General features: G+C 35.1%; 2 protein-coding genes and 1 pseudogene across 2 annotated transcripts; 2 read left to right on the forward strand and 1 right to left on the reverse strand.

The window, feature by feature from the left end:
* The first annotated feature begins 5,562 nt into the window (after nt 1-5,562).
* On the forward strand, nt 5,563-8,868 carry LOC130737178 (uncharacterized; annotated as a pseudogene).
* A 1,725-nt stretch (nt 8,869-10,593) lies between these two features.
* LOC130740528 (CLAVATA3/ESR (CLE)-related protein 46) lies at nt 10,594-11,636 on the forward strand. Its single transcript, XM_057593177.1, has 3 exons — nt 10,594-10,806; nt 11,101-11,168; nt 11,271-11,636. Exons 1-3 carry the CDS (start codon nt 10,644-10,646, stop codon nt 11,367-11,369), a joined length of 330 nt encoding a protein of 109 aa, XP_057449160.1. The 5' UTR covers nt 10,594-10,643; the 3' UTR covers nt 11,370-11,636.
* Nucleotides 11,584-17,685, reverse strand: LOC130740527 (inner membrane protein PPF-1, chloroplastic). The gene is made up of 11 exons (XM_057593176.1): nt 17,242-17,685; nt 16,228-16,338; nt 15,890-15,964; nt 15,710-15,770; nt 15,178-15,251; nt 14,971-15,075; nt 13,958-14,065; nt 13,778-13,881; nt 13,333-13,482; nt 13,135-13,255; nt 11,584-11,964 (listed from the first exon to the last, which is right to left on the reverse strand). Exons 1-11 carry the CDS (start codon nt 17,551-17,553, stop codon nt 11,857-11,859), a joined length of 1,329 nt encoding a protein of 442 aa, XP_057449159.1. The 5' UTR covers nt 17,554-17,685; the 3' UTR covers nt 11,584-11,856.
* Nucleotides 17,686-17,966: the final 281 nt, after the last annotated feature.

Consider the following 17,966-nt stretch of genomic DNA (forward strand, 5'->3'; position numbering starts at 1 on the left):
ACACCACACATAATTATAAGATAATTCTTTAGGAAACAAAACTGAAGCAGCATATGTACTTAATCATTTCATTAGATTCTGTCCAGATCATGTGAACAGAAACCATTGTACCTACTTTGATCCCTTCTCATTGAAATTGTTATTCCCCTCACCATTGAGACTAACCTGAAAATTGAACGGACACAGATTTAATTATTTCATTAGATTTCACAGTTCAGGACTTCTAATAAATCAATGGAAATCCACAAATTGTTAAACAAAGGTGCAAAAGTGATATGAAAACCAGAATGAACGAAAATCCCCACCCAGCGAGTATTTATAGAGAAATTACATAAATCAACTGTCATACCTACAACTCTATCAGCTGTAGGTCATCATTGTACTTGGCTCTAAAATGTTTACTCAAAAAATCAAATTTAATGGAAAAATCAAAGGGATACAGATAAAGATGAATAAAAAGGTAAGGCAAACATTAATATGAAATACAAACTTAGTTCTTCAAAGAAAACTAATTAGTACTTATATAGCTAAACTACATATAAATTACATTGTTTATTTAAAACTAACTTACAAAAAGACATTGTTTACAAAATTACAATGTAAGGACATTTTTGTCCTTACTTTGCTGGCAGCCATAATAGACTGGTGTGAACATGTTGGACTACTTATAGATGATTCCGCGTAGAGGCATGGAATCTGGAATCCTGTGGAAATGAACAAAGTTCTATGACGTGAGAGACATATATCACATGAAAAAAAAAACATATAAGATTAGCAGCAACTTGCCTGTAATGACTCTATAACAAAAAGCATAATCAGGTATTAAAGAAAACAAAAACATCTAGAAAGCATGAGCAGAAGAAAGATCAAAACATAATCAATCATGATACACTCAATTTAAGTATTGCTGCACTACATCAGTTTTGATAACTTCAGGGACTATCTTGTGCTCCTATGGCAACATGAATGGCAGAGAATTCTTTAGTAGTTGAAGAAATAAGTGGTTCACATCATTCATGCTTGAACAGCAGCCTCAGCTCTCACTTGCGTTGATTCAGAATCTAAATATAACTTTTCCTGTTTTGAGAAAAATGTCAAATTATGAAGCAAACTTCACAGAAAGAAAATAACCACCAATTACTTGTTCAGCATAGTGTTATTAACTTCAGTGCATTTTATAAAAGTTTGACATTTTTTTTAGAAAAGTTGATTAAAAAGGATGGAGAGGACAAGCTAATCAATCTTATCCAGTTTTATCATAAGTTTGATAGCCAAATGAGATAAGATATAGCTATCTAACAGGGGTTAGATATCACGTTATAAGATTATACAGAATGCATAAAAAAGGTGAAAGAACTATACCTGTAAATTATTTACTATGATAGTTATTGCTTCTTCAGATGCTTGCTTACAATCTTTGAATGATGAGTCTCCATATGCCTGACAGAGAAGACAGGAAAAAAAAAAGTTACCTCATCTAAGGCTTAAATGCTTCGTGTTAACATGAAAATGTTTCTGAGTTGTGCGGTAAATTAATCATCTAAAAGAGAATGAATTAGTGATAACATCAACCAAAAAACAACCTTAAAAATTGGCATTGCACCAGTGTAGAACCTGACTGTATTTGCACAGGCCTCAACTTTGATGCACTTGGCCAGTGAAGGTCAAAACAAACCTTAAAAATTATGAGAAGTAGTTCAAATAGCACAAAACCATGGCACCAATCATACTGTTCCAAGATACTTCTAGATCTCCGTCTCTAACCAAACCTGCAATTAACAAAGGAGCAAATCAACAAAGGAGAAAAATGGATATGGAAAAGCAGAATGAATGAAAATCCTCACACAGGGAGTATTTATAGAGAACTTGAACTGGCATACCTACAACTCTATCATATGTACTTTCTTCTAAAACGTTTACTCAAAAATTCAAATTAAAAGAAAAAGATGAAGAGAATACAGATACAGATACTGACCAACAGCTTGTCCATCCGCGATTTCCTCCTTGAAAATGGATTCAGATCTAGAATTTGAAAGGTTGATGAACAAACAACAGTGAATGGAGGGAGGTGGCGACATACGGTAGGTTCCACCATTTACGGAGAGCATAACTCCTTCAACACGGAACGGCGAGCGTCGGCGATGATGCAAGCCTCTGACGCGATGGGATGGTACAGCGGAGAAAAGGAAGGCTTTGAAAGAGAAATCACGAAATCAGCAGGAGATGGGATGGTACGACGGAGCAGGTAGGAAGGGAGAGGTAAACGGCGATGGAAATCTAGGGTTACTGAGAGATGGTACCAAGTTGTGCAAACGACGCCGTATGTGGAACTGGCAAGGGAAAAAAAGAAGAAGAGAAATTCAGGAAAAGTGGGACACGTGTCGCGCGGTGATAGGAGCTCTTTTAGCTACAGTAGTGGAAGAATAAGAAGTAGTAGATGTTAATGCATAAAGTACAATATGCAGCGTTCACTTTAAAATAATTTTTACACTATATTTGTGTATGTGAAGATAGATAATGTCGGTACAAATAATTTCAAAAAAAGTACCCTCGATTTGCACAAAAATTGTTGTTTTACTCTTTTTCTTTTATTTTAATTTCTAAAATGTTTATTGTTTCATAAAATGAATACATTTTTTATTTATATATTTATTTAATAAATTTTATCTCACTTATTACCTTTTAAAATAATCAATTACAACTCTTCTATATCTATGGTAAATTTTAATAATTGTACATTATATTAAGAAAACTAACAAAAACATGCTATTAATAATATTGTACTATTAGTTTCAAAAAAATAATATTGTACTATTAATAATATTCATCTTATTTTTATGCTACGATTTTAAACAATAATTTTTTTTTGTTGAAATGAAGAGTAACAAAATGATAACAATGTTGAATATAAAAAGAAAACGTACATTGTCCCGTAAAAAAGACAAAACGTATATTGCAACTTGCAAGACGATAAGAAGCTCTGTTTACGATTCATGTCGGTCATTTTCGTTTTTGATGAAAAGTGATATATATTCATTCAACCGTCTCTGTTCTACAATTACACTGTTTATTTTATTTTTTACAGCTAAATAAAAAAAATCCATTACATATTTACATGTAAAAGAAAAGCTATTTTTAATATAACCTTGACGCTTTGGTTAGTGAGAAAAAGGAAAAAAAATACTAGAGAACGAAAGAGGTTGAAATTATAGTAGTTTTTGTAGGTTGCTTAGTGTGATAAAAATAAAAAATTTGTAAGTTGGAGGTGAAGCTCTAGAGGTTGAATTCGGCGACGAAACATCAGACTGTTTTGATTCCTATAGTTCTTCATATTTATATGTAAAATTATCATGTAAATGGATAACTAGTTTCTCACATGTTGGGAATTAGATATAAATATTGTATGAATTCTATGATACTATTTTACAACTACATGTAACATTAAAATAAATTCAAATCTCATCAATTTACGAGAACAAAATTTTTAGGATTAGAGTCAGCGACTACAAAAAATCTAAATAAAAATACTATAGTCAGTGAAATTTTCAAAATTATTAAGGAGTTGTGGTTCATGTCAGCCCCTCCTTAAATACGCCACTGCATTTGAGTATGCAGGCTATTCAATGATGTTAGTATTGCATCTTCCTGAGATGGTAAACCTGTAATTACTTTGTTACGATTTAATACGAAAGGTTCAATTTGAAAGCACTATAATTAGTGAAAATAACATTGAGAGAATACTAGTTATTATTAATTAAGTAATGAGCAATACTATGGGTTACAAAACAATATCTCAACGAAACCAACGAATGATGAGTTGTTGTTAACTCATTGGCTGTTTGTCAAAACATACTGTGATGGGCCCAATTAGATGATATCTCCACCAATCAATTGCATTCGTGTTTTTTATTTTACGAAGGACATGTCGTAGCCAGTAGCATTTTCCTTAAGTAATTGAAGGAAATATGAGATAATACGTGTGTGAGATATATTTTTTTGAAAATTAAAATATTAAATAACAGCATATAAATAGAATTCTAAAACAACAATTTCTTTTGAAAAATAAGTTAAAATACATCCTGTGTTTTTTTGGGGTCAACGATTCCAGTGGTCTAGAGGTTACAATCAAGGTGGCCCAAGGCCCTAACAAAAGGTGTAATAATGCCCAAACTCAACAGAATGCACAGCCCAGTGTTTTCGGGCTTCTTAGCAACCTAATTAATTATACGGGCCAAGTTCTTTACTTTTACTTCATTATTATCACAATATCACTTTTGCCATTGACACTGATTCTTTGTCAATGAAGAACAAAAGGAAAAAGAATAAACGCCAGCTAGCACATGTCAACATTCCCAATCATTTTGTACTTAGTCAAGTCTAGTCATAATTACTACCACCCTCTACCTTCGCCTAAACACAAAATCTGGGTTATGGATGGCAAAGGTAAGCAAATTAAAATGTGCTAATTGAGACATCATTAAACAATGTATATGAATATAATTTATTGGCACAATTCAACTAACTCGAGTGCATTAAGTTTGTGCAAATATTTCTATATAACAAATAAATCAGGCCAAGATACCTGGCAAATAATATCAAAGGATTAGTGTACACAGCAGATCATTGTAATAATTTCATGGACCATAAAGACAAATCATTTTTGGGCTCATTTGTTTTTGTAGCATTAGTGTGATTTGGTTTTGATTTAATTCAAATTAACTAGTCCTTTCATATGCTCAAGTAGAGCCATTGAGATTGAATTTTTTTAGAGATATGAATAGAAAATAGATAAATGTGAGATATGATAAGTGATGTCATGAAAAAAGAGATATAAGAATAAAAAAATAGTAAGAGAAAATGAGGCGGAAGTGAAAGAAGGGTGTAGATATTTCAAAGTTGTAGACTTTGAGCATATTTCAAAAAAAAAAAGAGCATATTTGGTTTCAATTCTAAATGCAGTAAATGTTACCCATTTTTCTAAAAACAACTATTTATCGGTTCAATTTGATACGAATCCCTACCCGACATAAATTCACTTGTATTTTCAAAACACACACTTCTTACACCATGAGCAATGGTTGTTGAAAAATTGTGTTGAGGATTGTTGAGATGTTGTAGTGGTTGTTGAATAATGTTGAGGGTGATGTGGAGGAGAGAGGGAGGGGAGAAATGTTGAGGAAGCTCAACAAAGTTGAGAGACCTGCCGGACGCCACGTGGCGCGGTCCAATTGGCCACCGACAGGCGCGTGGCCTTCACGCGTAGACAAGGCGCGTGACGCGCCTGTGGAAGGAGAGAGAAACTGAAATATTTAATGGGGCTGCCACGTGTCCGCTTCTGATTGGGTCGCCGGATTTCTTTTACTCTTATCTTTTGAACTCAATTATTTCATCAAAAAAAATATTTTCTGGAAAAAAAATTTATACCAAAATTTATGATTTTTTTTTCTCTATAAATAGAGACTTGGTTCGTTTGATTTGGACACAGAAAAAAAAACCAAGTTTTTCACTCTCTTATTATCTCTCTCACCATCTTATTATCTTTCTATTAGCCTTTGTTTTGAAATGGATCCCAACAATTACCATTTCAACACCCAGAATTCATCTAACTACCCATATAACAACCAAAATCCCAACAATTATCAAGATCCAAATCAATTTCCCAACCAACGTCATCAAAATCCCAACAATTATCAAGATCCTGGTCAATTTCCCAACCAACGTCATCAAAATCCCAACAATTATCAAGATCCTGGTCAATTTTTCAACCAACGTCCTCAACATCCCAACAATTATCAAGATCCAAATCAATTTTCCTACCAACGTCCTCAATATCCCAACAATTATCAAGATCCAAATCAATTTTCCACCCAACGTCCTCAAAACATACATAATTTAGGTTTTGCACCAAATTTCAACCAGTCATCCTTTCATCCATCTTATGGATCTATGAGATATCCATCTCAAACACCCCCGTCTAGTGGTTATATGCCTATATGCCAATGGTGAATGAAAATTTTCCGAGTGTTGATGCACCTGAATTTCCCGAATTTTCAACACAAATGACTCTTGGTGCTAATCAATTCACTCCAAATCAAGAGGATTCAACTCCTAAGAGCAAGAGAACCCCGTCACCAGCATGGAACACTGCACAAAATTTGGTGCTAATTAGTGGGTGGATTAACTGTGAAACAAGCAGTGTTGTGGGGAAAAACCAGAAAGGAGAAACATTTTGGAGAGATATTGCTGAGTATTGTAATGAGCATTGCTCATTCGATCCTCCGCGTGATGGAATTGCATGCCGAAACTGTTGAAATTATATGAACAAAATACTGGGTAAATGGATTGGCGCTTATGATGCCGCTAAGCGTCAGCAAGGAAGCGGTTGGTCGGAAAATGATGTTTTGGCAAAAGCGCAGGAATTATTCGCATGTGGGAAGAATGTTCAATTTACTTTGATGGAAGAATGGATCGCTCTCCGTGATCTTCCACATTTTTGTAGTCAAGTAGGAGTAAATGTTGGCTCAGCAAGTAGTGGATCTAAGAGATCCCACGACAGTGATGCATGTGGCTCAACCTCTATAGGATCAATTCCTCATCCAATGGGTAGGGAGGCAGCTAAAAGAAAGAATAAAAAGAAAAGTAGAGAAGCTCCCTTGGAAGAGGTGAACAAAGGTTGGGCTGAATACAAAGATTTCAAAGAGAAAGAGCTTGTACGATTGGAGAAGATATCATCGGTGCAAAATGAGACTAACCAATTGATGAAAACCAATTTGCATCTAAGACTATCTTCCGAAGAGCATCTCGATGACCGTAAGAAAGAGCTGTTGAAGCAGTTGGCCCAAGACCTATTTGGGAATTAATTTCAATCGAGTATTTGTCTGTATTCGGTCAAACTTGTCAGTGGTGTCAAGTATGTTGTGTTTGCTTTAATAATTTGTCAGTGGTGTCAGGTTTGTAGTGTTTGCTTTAATAATTTGCAAGTGGTGTCGAGTTTGTAGTGTTTGCTTTAATAATTTGTCAGTGGTGTCAAGTCTGTAGTGTTTGTCTTTAATGTATGGGTTATTGTGTTTGAATATGTTCCACTCAATTCGAATCTAGTCCTTTTCCGATTATTAACTCTAATTGATAAATTATTTTGAATCCGCCAGTGGTGTCAAGTCTGTAGTGTTTGCTTTAACAATTTGTCAGTGGTGTCAAGTCTGTAGTGTTTGTCTTTAATGTATGGGTTATTGTGTTTGAATATGTTCCACTCAATTCGAATCTAGTCCTTTTCCGATTATTAACTCTAATTGATAAATTATTTCGAATCCGCCAGTGGTGTCAAGTCTGTAGTGTTTGCTTTAATAATTTGTCAGTGGTGTCAAGTCTGTAGTGTTTGTCTTTAATGTATGGGTTATTGTGTTTGAATATGTTACACTCAATTCGAATCTAGTCATTTTCCAATTATTAACTCTAATTGATAACTTATTTCGAATCCGCCAGTGTCCACCATTCAATGTACTTATATACATGGATTCATAGATCCATTGATGTACCAATATCCCAAATCTCTTCCAATCTACTTTGAATTTCACAACAAATGGATTCTTTTGAAAATCCTGTTGAAAATCCTTTTGATATGGCAACATACCTTCAAAATTCTGAGATTGAAGAAGCTTATATACTCAACCGATTTAGAGAGCGTCTAAACAAAAGATTGGAAGATAGTGCACCTCGTAGTAGAAAATATGTCAGTAGGGATCATGCAGCGGCAAACCAAAGGCTAATTGACGACTACTTTGCCAATGAGCCTACATATGACGATGCAATGTTTCGTCGTCGATACCGGATGCAAAAACATGTTTTCCTTCAATCGTTGCGGCCCTTTCAAGTAGTGATAACTACTTCACCCAGCGAATTGATGCAGCCAATAAAGAAGGTATATCACCGTTAGCAAAGTGTACCACAGCAATGCGAATGTTAGCATATGGTGTGGCAGCAGATGCAGTCGATGAGTACATCAAAATAGGAGGTACTACAGCACTGGAGTGTTTACGTAGATTATGTAAAGGAATCATACGATTGTATGAGCAAGAGTACCTTAGAGCACCTACCGAAGATGACCTGCAAAAAATACTACATGTTAGTGAAATGCGGGGGTTCCCAGGCATGATCGGGAGTATTGACTGCATGCACTGGGAGTGGAAAAATTGTCCTAAAGCGTGGGAAGGTCAATTTGCTAGAGGGGATAAGGGAACCACAACAGTTATTCTTGAAGCAGTTGCAACTCATGATCTATGGATCTGACATGCATTTTTTGGATGTCCAGGAACGTTGAACGACATAAACGTTCTAGATTGGTCACCAGTGTTTGATGACGTGGAACAGGGAAAGGCTCCAAATGTGAATTTCTTTGTGAATCAACGTCCCTATAATATGACATACTATCTAGCTGATGGTATCTACCCTTCTTATCCAACTTTCGTCAAATCGATTAGACTTCCTCAAAGTGATCCCGATAAGTTATTTGCAAAATATCAAGAGGGATATCAGAAGGACATCGAACGTGCATTTGGAGTGCTTCAAGCTCGTTTTAAAATCATCCGTGAACCAGCTCGTGTGTGAGACATAGCTGATTTCGGTATCATTATGAGGTCATGCATCATATTACATAATATGATTGTTGAGGATGAAAGAGATTCATATGCTCAACCTTAGACCGATTTTGAGCAATCTGGGGAAGGTGGATCAAGTACACCGCAACCATACTCGACCGAGGTGTTACCCGCTTTTGCAAATCATGTGCGTGCTAGATCCGAGTTGCGTGATGCAAATGTTCATCACGAACTGCAAGCAGATCTAGTGAAGCACATCTGGGCAAAGTTATGAATGTTTCCTCTTTGAAGATGATTTGTATCGTACTAATTACGTTATTTGGGTGTTGTGTGCTTTTAGTTTGTTGTCTAGCATTTTAAATTCCCTAAAATAAATTATTGTGTGCTTAGTTTGTTGTCTTGAATTTTAAATTAAGAAAATAAAATAAATTATTGTGTGCTTAGTTTGTTGTCTTGCATTTTAAGTTAAGAAAATAAAATAAATTATCGTGTGCTTAGTTTGTTGTCTTCCATTTTTAAGTTAAGGAAATAAAATAAATTATTGTCTATATTAAAAAAAAATTAAATTGTGATGTGTTTATTGTTTAATTTAATGTAATACAATAATTGTAATTTTATGTAAATAGTAAAAAAAAATTAAATAAAAAAATGAAATAAAAAAGTGGTGGGGTAGGGTGTTGAGAGAAAACCATTGGAGTGGGTAATTGTTGAGAGGGTGTTGAATTGGAGAGAGAAGATGATATGGAGTGTTGGGAAGAGAAAAAGTGGTGTTAAAATGAGATAAATTAAACAAACTATTGTACATGGTCTTATGAGTAGGATTGAAACCCGTAATCAACTCCCAACATTTCAAACACACACTTGGCCAAAAGAAAAATTCTAATGGAGAAAGAAATATATTAAATTAATAAATTATAATCCAAGCAATCATAACAACATTTGACTTTGTACTAAAGATTTTTCATCTTGTCTCACAAAAGTTAGGCTGTGTATCTCTACATGTATAGTGCTAATGGTGAACTTCTATAAATAAACATGGGAATGAAATGAGAAATGAACTCTATAAGGAACACACCATGAAAATAGTCAAAATACACACGTAACGTAAGGTCCACTTGATGCTAGTACAATAAAAGGAGAGTAACATGTTACAAACAATAAGTTACCCCATAACAAACACCATTGTTAAACATCCTTAACAAATTAAATTGTGGCAGATTTTACACAGCGATATAAAAAAAATACAATACAAATACATATATGAGGGGCTGAAATTGCTACAAGTTGCACGCATGTTTTTTATAGGTGCAACTCGTAACTTTTGCAACTCTTTATATGTTTACTGTAAATTGTAGTGGTAAAAAGACAAGCTACATAATGTCCAAAAACATAATGTTCAACTGAAATTCTATCTAAACGGCCATAAAGACTGAGTTGAAATTCGTAAGACTATAGTGTGTTTTGGAAATATGATTAGTTTCAGTTTTTCATATTGGGGAAATGTGATTTTTGGAGTAGTTTCTTCCAATTGGAGTACTCTAATTCTATTATGTTTGGATGTGTGTTAAACACACACTTCAAAGTATGTCGGCTGAGAAGTTATATATACTACTGAAACTTATGGATAAATGTGATTTTGGGACAAAATTTGAATTCTGGACGTGCAATAAAACATGCACTAGTAGCTTTTGTGAGGGAAAAGTGATTCTGAAAGGCTTAAAGATCTAACTAATCGTGCTAATAGTATTGCTTAGATTTTAATTAACTAATTAATACCTCTAGGAAGGATACCGACAGAATAGCGAAAACACTCAAGAGATAAATAATGACAAGAACTTCTAAAGCTGTCATGGAAGCAATCATAACAAAGAAATGATCACAGATAATAAGTCAATCCATAATGAAGATAAATACAGATTCTCGATCTTTTAAGTCAACAGTGAAAGGGCATAGGATACCCAGGCATCTTTAACAAACATTCTCACATAAATTTTCAAGTTTCGTCATGATTATATAGTACCAAATGACATAGCTAATATAAGCTACAACATGCTTGTGACATGCTCTATTAAACGCCGAACGCTCCCATTCACTATGAGCAAGCCTAAGATGAGAAGACAAATTTTCGTCCATGTTCTCTTTGCTTGGCTTCTACTTGCAGCTTCTGCATTCAATCATGTCACTGCTAATGTTCAGGCTATTCAATCAGGAGGTATTTCAAATTATCTTGCAAAGCACTCAGCTATATTGTTTTCTATAGTTGAATCGGCTTCTCTTTTTGTAAAATCAATTCTTAAACTCACATCGGCTTCTCTTAAGAATTGATTTTGATTTCATAATCAACTGTAAAAGAGTACCGCATTAGAAAAACATTCACATACATGTTATTGCACTTCACTTGGATGTTAATTTTCTCCTTTTTGTACGTTAAATTTGAAAAACACAAATAGCTGACTCTTTTATTTCAACTAATTGTATCTCACCTTATTTATATTCCTGCACATAGTTCATTTCAATCCCAGGACTCTACAGGCTAGTCCAAAGCTGCGTGGTGGACATGCCATACCTTCATGGGTAAGTAATGATATCAATTATTCTTTTTATTAAATTATATTTTCATTCATTTTACTTAATAATCTGATGGCAAAATTATGATTTGAGCAATGAAAATCACAGGTTAAAGAAAAGAAGAGTCGTAAAAGTCCATCAGGGCCTAACCCAATAGGGAATCACCGCCCACCATCACAACCGCAAAGAGATGCATGGAAACACTGATCATTCAGCATCAGAATTCAATGGAGACATTTTTCGCTCACGTTATACTGTAGATCAATGGATTGCAGTCTGAGCAAAATTCCACTTTTAGGTGCATTGTGTTTGTACAAAAACATGGGCATTAATTTACTTGAATAATCCACTAAAAGATTAGCTGTGCATGCACAAGTTTCAATCGAAAGTTCAAATTCAGTGAGTCTCTCCATGAGCATGATAAACTAAGGCTTGTAAAATTTTCCTTTAAATTTGATTGTTTTTACAAGTTTCTATGCTTCCTTGCTTACAGCAAGAGAATCATGAATATAAGGAATCAAGAATGACATAAGACAATTTGCATTAGCTAACATGTGGAAAACTACTTCACTGATACAAGATGCTTTGCAGGATTAAATTACATATTCAATTGAATAGTCAATCCAAAAATGGGACAATCTGTTGAGATATACAAGACTCCCCTATAAGCTACAAACAACCGTATGTGATACTTCTATACAGCGCGCTTCCGCTTAGAACGCTTGCTTCTTCTCTCCCTAGAAAAACTTTGAACCTCTTCACCAACTTTTGAGGCATAAGCTTCTTCTCCATCTTCCTGTCCCTGTATTATGAGAACTTAGCTTTGTGGATTTTTGGTAAAAGAATGAAAACCCCAATCAACAATCTTAAAATATAACAGAGTTACAGTAATTTCCTTTTCAAAGAAAATCAAAACCAAACATTAGGACAACAGAGTGACTAAGATTAGGATCAGGATCAGCAGAGTGACATCTTGCCTACAGAGCAGGCTGGGAGAGAAATGAGGAAGGAGATCAGGATCAGCAGATGGGGACTAAGATTACATGTTGCCTTTTTTGTCCCTCCAACAAAAAGATTCACACGACTAAAAAGTTCTCTCTATTTAATGATATTATATTCTCTCTTGCTTGTTATTTATTTTTTATCAAATATTTTTTTAATTGGAGAAGGAGGAAGAGACTCAAGAGAGATAAAGAGGACATGTGATTCAATTTTGATTTGGTGAATATTGGAGAAATAAAAAGAAGCAAGAGAGCAAAAGAAAGAATCAGGAAAGAAGTGAGTTGATATAAAGAGTGGGAGATAATCAGGCCTCTTGAATTGCATTTCTTGTTCGGATAGAGTATGTAACATTTTCTGCACACAACTACCTCCACTAGTGACAGTTGCAGATTTATAGCACACAATAAAGTGATTCAGCATGCTCATCTCTAGTTTTGCACAGTTATGTTAGTAGCAAAGCAAGACAGGGAAGACACTCCTTTCAATCTGTGTGCTATAGAATTAGAATAAACATTTCAAAGAGTGAGGATTTATTCAAAAGACAGATATATCTCTATCCCCGCAGATTGGTGTTTAACAGTAATGTTGGGCTTTAACTCATTAATAATGTAATCTCCATGCACATTGGTGAATGTCATGGTAGCTAGAACATGAAGATGGAGCAAAGAGCAAGCAGTGCTAGATAGAAGTTGATGACTAATAGAACTTGGAATGTATATAAATGAAAGATGGAGATCAGCTCCTACAGCAGAGGAAATCCTATGTAATCAGCTACAACTAGAAAGGTAAAATTGGAAAATTACATAAATTACCGCGGAAGTGCTCCTTGTGCAACAGCATTGAATTTATAGTGAAGGTTTCTTTGTAATATTAAATCATGAAATTGTAGATATTTTTCTTATTTTATTTCAAAAAGACAGCTTGATCACATAAAAGTTCTTCCAAGAAACTCTAGAAGTTGAATATTTACCTTGTTGTCACTTTCTACATCGGAGCCATCATCAGAAGCAGAAGCCAAAGGTTGAAGTTCTTCCCCTGGCAGTGCCTTCATTAACTTCTTATTCTTCTCCTCTTCTTTTGACTGCCTAAACCTGTAGATCACCAATTCATTACACGTCCAATAGGAGTTGAAACACTTGGGCTGCATCTTATCTCATAAAACACTGACCTTTCACCAGCCCTTGCTGGCTGAGAAGCTGATCTTTTAGCCCGTCCTGCAGTAATAATTCCACCAGCATTTTCATCTACAACAGGTTTTGCACCTCCTAATTTGCGAAGCCATACTTGTTGAGCTGTGCTCAGGAGATTGTTCGTAAACCTAGTAAAATAAATAGAATATAAACAAGCAACAAAATTGTTTAGTTTTTCTTTTTGTAAATTATCATACAAGTGATGTTGTCACAACCACCTCCCTAATCCAAGATTTTTTTTATTTCAATCAACAAAAAGTATTCACTTGATGACCAAGTTGGACTTGCTTAGTTAGAGTAGAAGATAAATACAATTGTAACCCAAAATAAAACAAATCATGTGCGGAGTTATGACAAAAATATGAAAAACAATAATTTATTGAATAGAAAGGATTTCATAAATGTAGTTTGTGAAAAACTAACCAGTAAATTGTTAGTCCTGATGGGACAGATAGTGAGAAGTAACCGATCATGAGCGGAAGAAACTTGAAAATAAGTTGTGTATTCTTTTGAGTAGGGTCGTTTGACTGTCAAAAGAAGTCATTTAGGCCTGCCCTGTAAACCCAGAAGAAAAAAAAATAGTAGGATAACTGATGTGTTTACCTGAGGTGGTTTCATGATTTCCATTGAAACATATTGAGTAGCAATTAAAAGAATAGGTAAAACAAGATATGCTGCAGTATCCTGCCAACCCAAAGGTGGATGACCATCCTGCATGACAGATGATTGTTATGGATACTGTGTAATGACAAAAAGTACAAAATCAATTTACAATGTTTTCCATTTATTGTCTTGACAGAAGACTGCAACTGTGCAACAAGTGAACATTCCATCTATAACTTTATCATTGCTCCATTATGTGCACCCTCTTTCGGGTCATTATGATTTGTAGACTAAAAAGCATTACATATTTACATTACATTCTGATTTTTGAATAGTAAATGCCATTATCTTTCAATAGAAACATGATTGCAGACAATTAAATTCCTCCCAATAGTAAATGCTATTATATTTCAACAGAAACATGATTGCAGTCAATTAAGTTCCTCCCAACCCTCCCTGCCATCAGCAAATTTAGTTCAGGTTTTTAGTAAGAAAGGAAATATAGAAAGGAGTCAACAATGAAGAAAGTAGTGAAATCTAACACCATCACCTAAAAAAGTAAACGAACTTGTGAATTTTACTAGAAAAAAAATTAAAGGAAAAATGACAATCAAAGAGAAGAAATACGTAAATAAGGATATAATGTTGTTTACCACAACAAGCTGTGGTAAACAACATCTAGCATAACGCCAGTCTAGCACAGCTATCATATATTGAGCTTCATAAAAATCATAAAGCAACTAACTGATGTTGCAATATGCATTTCAACAAGCACAATGCTAAACTCCCAAGTTTGTATGTACCATTTGTCATATACAGTTTAGAGTATTATGGTCTGCAGACCCACAACTAGGAATAAGTTCGAAATAAAAATGGCCATAAAGAGTCAACACTCAACAGTGTGATGTCTGAAAGTTATACTGTCCGTCACAGACTCACAGGCCTGAGGGAAAATATAATCAAATGCAAACTATCATTTTGCTTATTAAACAAAGGATGGATGTCTTTCTTACCACAAATGGAAAAAGCCAAGAAATTCCAGATCCACTTTGTCTAGCAGCAATGGAAGTAGGACCACCCAGAGAAGGGATCCATAAGAAACCTTCTGTTAACAGTCCCTTCAAATTAAAGGTTTTCAAAAATTAGCAAAAGTAACATTCTAGGTGTAGTCTATCCATCATAAGCTCTGCTCAAAGAATAAAAGTTTAAACATTAATTACCTCATTTGCCACATTTGATAATGCTTGGTAGAGACCAATCCAGACAGGAATTGTAGCTAAAGTTGGTAAGCAACCTATACAAAATGACATCATTGTACTGTCAACATACATATAGAAAATGTGCCAAATCCTATGATAGAACCAGCCAAGAAGATGATAGGAAATACTCTGATATTATTGAAAGTAATCCCAGGTTGTTCTAGAGAACCTGGACTCTCCTATTCCCAATTTCACAAAAGATCCCCAAGATGCTAATCACTCTCACTAACCCTCTTATTGATAAGCTAACCCTGTCACTAGCTAACTCTCTAAGTACCTATCATCCTAGCTATGATAATATTGCCAGGGAGCAAGGATTACAGATGAACAAAAAATTAAAAATTATTTTGTCATAAGAAAACACTACCAGCCATATTCTTTGGTTGTCATATATAAGTACAACCCTCCAATGATTTTACAAGTTTATGACCTTCAAATGTCAAGGCATTATTATCCCAAAGAAGAAGTAGAAGAATTGGTAAAAAAAAATAACCTGCCAACGGGTTAACCCCAGCCTGCGTATATAGCCTTGAGGTCTCAAGTTGTATTCTTTCCTTGAAAAGATGGCAACAAAATGAATAATTAGAAACAACCATGCAATAATTTAAGGTTGACAAAATCAATATTTACTTGACATCAATTTAGATGCTGAATAATTAAAAACATCCCTCACCTGATTGCCGGCATATCTTTCTTGAATGGCCTTAATTTTAGGTTGAAGATTTTGCATAGCCAGTGTTGATTCCACCTACATGAATTAATAAAATCAGCACTTCATTTAGTCAAGCGAAGCTTATATGTTAAATTTCATATGATTGAAAGTTCAAATTCATTTATGGTTTTTCATAATATTTTGAAGGAGTATGTCAGGTTTTGAAGAAGAAAATCTTCCAATTTCTTCAGCATGAAGGAACAAGTTTGTTTCAAACAAAGATTTAATAAAGGTTTCAGTAAATTTGCAAATGCTATATTCTATGGTTGTCTCTAGAAATTGCTGGGATTTGCACCCACCTGTTGCTTTGTCAATGGAAGCGTGGCGGCCTTAACTATAACAGTGAGCAATATGATTGCGAATCCATACGAGTAAGGCACATGCACAGCAGACAGACCATCCTTCAACACCTGAAAACAGAATAATGACTGTGACACAGCATCTAAAATACAAGTACCTGAATAACAATAAGCAAACATTTCCATTAGAAAATACTAAATCCTCCAAAAAATGATCAACGAAAGATGATGTGTGTTTCCATTTTGTCAATTAATTCGTTTCCTTCTTCTTTCTCACTATTTCACATATCAACTATGAAACAATAGGCCAACTGCCAAGTGCATTGTAGTATAAAACCCCTTGTAAGAGAAAGCACCGATATGAACATTTCCAAATATAGCTTGATTTCCACATAATAGAAAGCACTAAATCTGAACTCATTAGTCGAATTCACCGTCGAAATTCAAAGTAAACACTGAACACTTTCCCTTCCCATACAAAATACTATCTCTGGAATTCAAAAATCCTAACATCATTCTCAAGTAAACAAAGATGAGGTGTGTTTCCATTAAGTCAATTAATTCGTTTCCTTCTTCTTTCTCACCATTTCACATGTTAACTGTGATTTGTGAAACAAAGGACCAACTGCCAAGTGAGTTGTACTATTCGTGAGAAGTTTCGTAAAAACTACAAAATCCCTCGTAAGAGAGCACCGAGCCACCAATGTTAGCATTTCCAAATATAGCTTGATTTCCACATAATTGAAAGCACCAAATCTGAACTTATTAGTCAAATTCACTGTTGAAATTCAAAGTAAACACTGAACACTTTCCCTTCCCATACAAAATACCATCTCTAGAATTCAACAATCTTAACATCATTCTCATGTAAACTTAGTTCAAAATCAACGGTTCTGAGCTAAAATTCAACAGCAGAAGGTGTCTTCAGACCTAAGCAAGCTACACAACCTCAACAAAAGCATTTCAAGCTATACAGAAAGCTAACGAGGTGGAGTTGAGAAGAAGATTGATTACCTTGAGCACGTACTCCATGGCTTCGGAAATGAAGCCGAACCAGCCTCCGTTCTTCTGTGTAGCAGCATCGACGGAAGTCGTGGCAGGATCAACGGCGACGACGGCGGCGTCGGCGAGCGTGTAAAGAAGACCTTCGGTCCTGGCGACGATTCCGGCGAAGTCAAGGGAATGGCTAATGGAGTGAATTGGGGGGATTTGGTGGAAGGCCTTGGTGGTGAGTAGCCTGGCCGCGCGGTGGGGGAAGTGGCGGCGAGGGAGTGAAGGGAGCGGAGTGCCGGTGAAAGATGGAGAAGAAATGAGTGTGTTGGCCATGGCTACTACTTCAAGGTGATGATGATGGAAGTGGAGATGGTTCAGCTTCTCATCATCATGAGAGATTGGATTAGAGATGAGGGTATATTTTCCGAATTATCCTTATTTTTTCGCGAGGCGAGGACAGTGTGCACGATGGCAAGTGCTGGATTTTCCGTTTGATTTTCAACCACCCAGTAACTTACACGTCTTCAGATTAGGGGTTTTATCGTCATTGCGTATTTTCAATTTTGCACCCATCACAAGGTTACACGAAGAAGGGGAAAAAATTGGAATAGTTATTAATGTTGTGTTTGGTTAGAAAATAAAGTAAGAGGAAAGAAAAGTAGAAGGAAAAAAAATGAGAGGATTTGTTAGCACTCTCATCGGCTTCTCGAAAAATATGATGGAAGGAAACTTAACGGTTTAAATAA

The sequence above is a fragment of the Lotus japonicus genome, chromosome 2, assembly GCF_012489685.1.
Source record: "Lotus japonicus ecotype B-129 chromosome 2, LjGifu_v1.2".
NCBI classification, from domain to species: Eukaryota; Viridiplantae; Streptophyta; class Magnoliopsida; order Fabales; family Fabaceae; genus Lotus; species Lotus japonicus.

Bases quoted from the DNA above. Each gene is read 5' to 3' on its own strand.
- LOC130740528 (XM_057593177.1), top strand. From the start codon at position 10,644: ATGCTTGTGACATGCTCTATTAAACGCCGAACGCTCCCATTCACTATG. The intron at 10,807-11,100 runs GTATTTCAAATT...TCCTGCACATAG, and splicing joins TCAGGCTATTCAATCAGGAG to TTCATTTCAATCCCAGGACT. The intron at 11,169-11,270 runs GTAAGTAATGAT...TGAAAATCACAG, and splicing joins GACATGCCATACCTTCATGG to GTTAAAGAAAAGAAGAGTCG.
- LOC130740527 (XM_057593176.1), bottom strand. From the start codon at position 17,553: ATGGCCAACACACTCATTTCTTCTCCATCTTTCACCGGCACTCCGCTC. The intron at 15,965-16,227 runs GTGGGTGCAAAT...TAATTCATGTAG, and splicing joins TTCCATTGACAAAGCAACAG to GTGGAATCAACACTGGCTAT. The intron at 11,965-13,134 runs GTAAATATTCAA...CTCATAATACAG, and splicing joins ATGTAGAAAGTGACAACAAG to GGACAGGAAGATGGAGAAGA.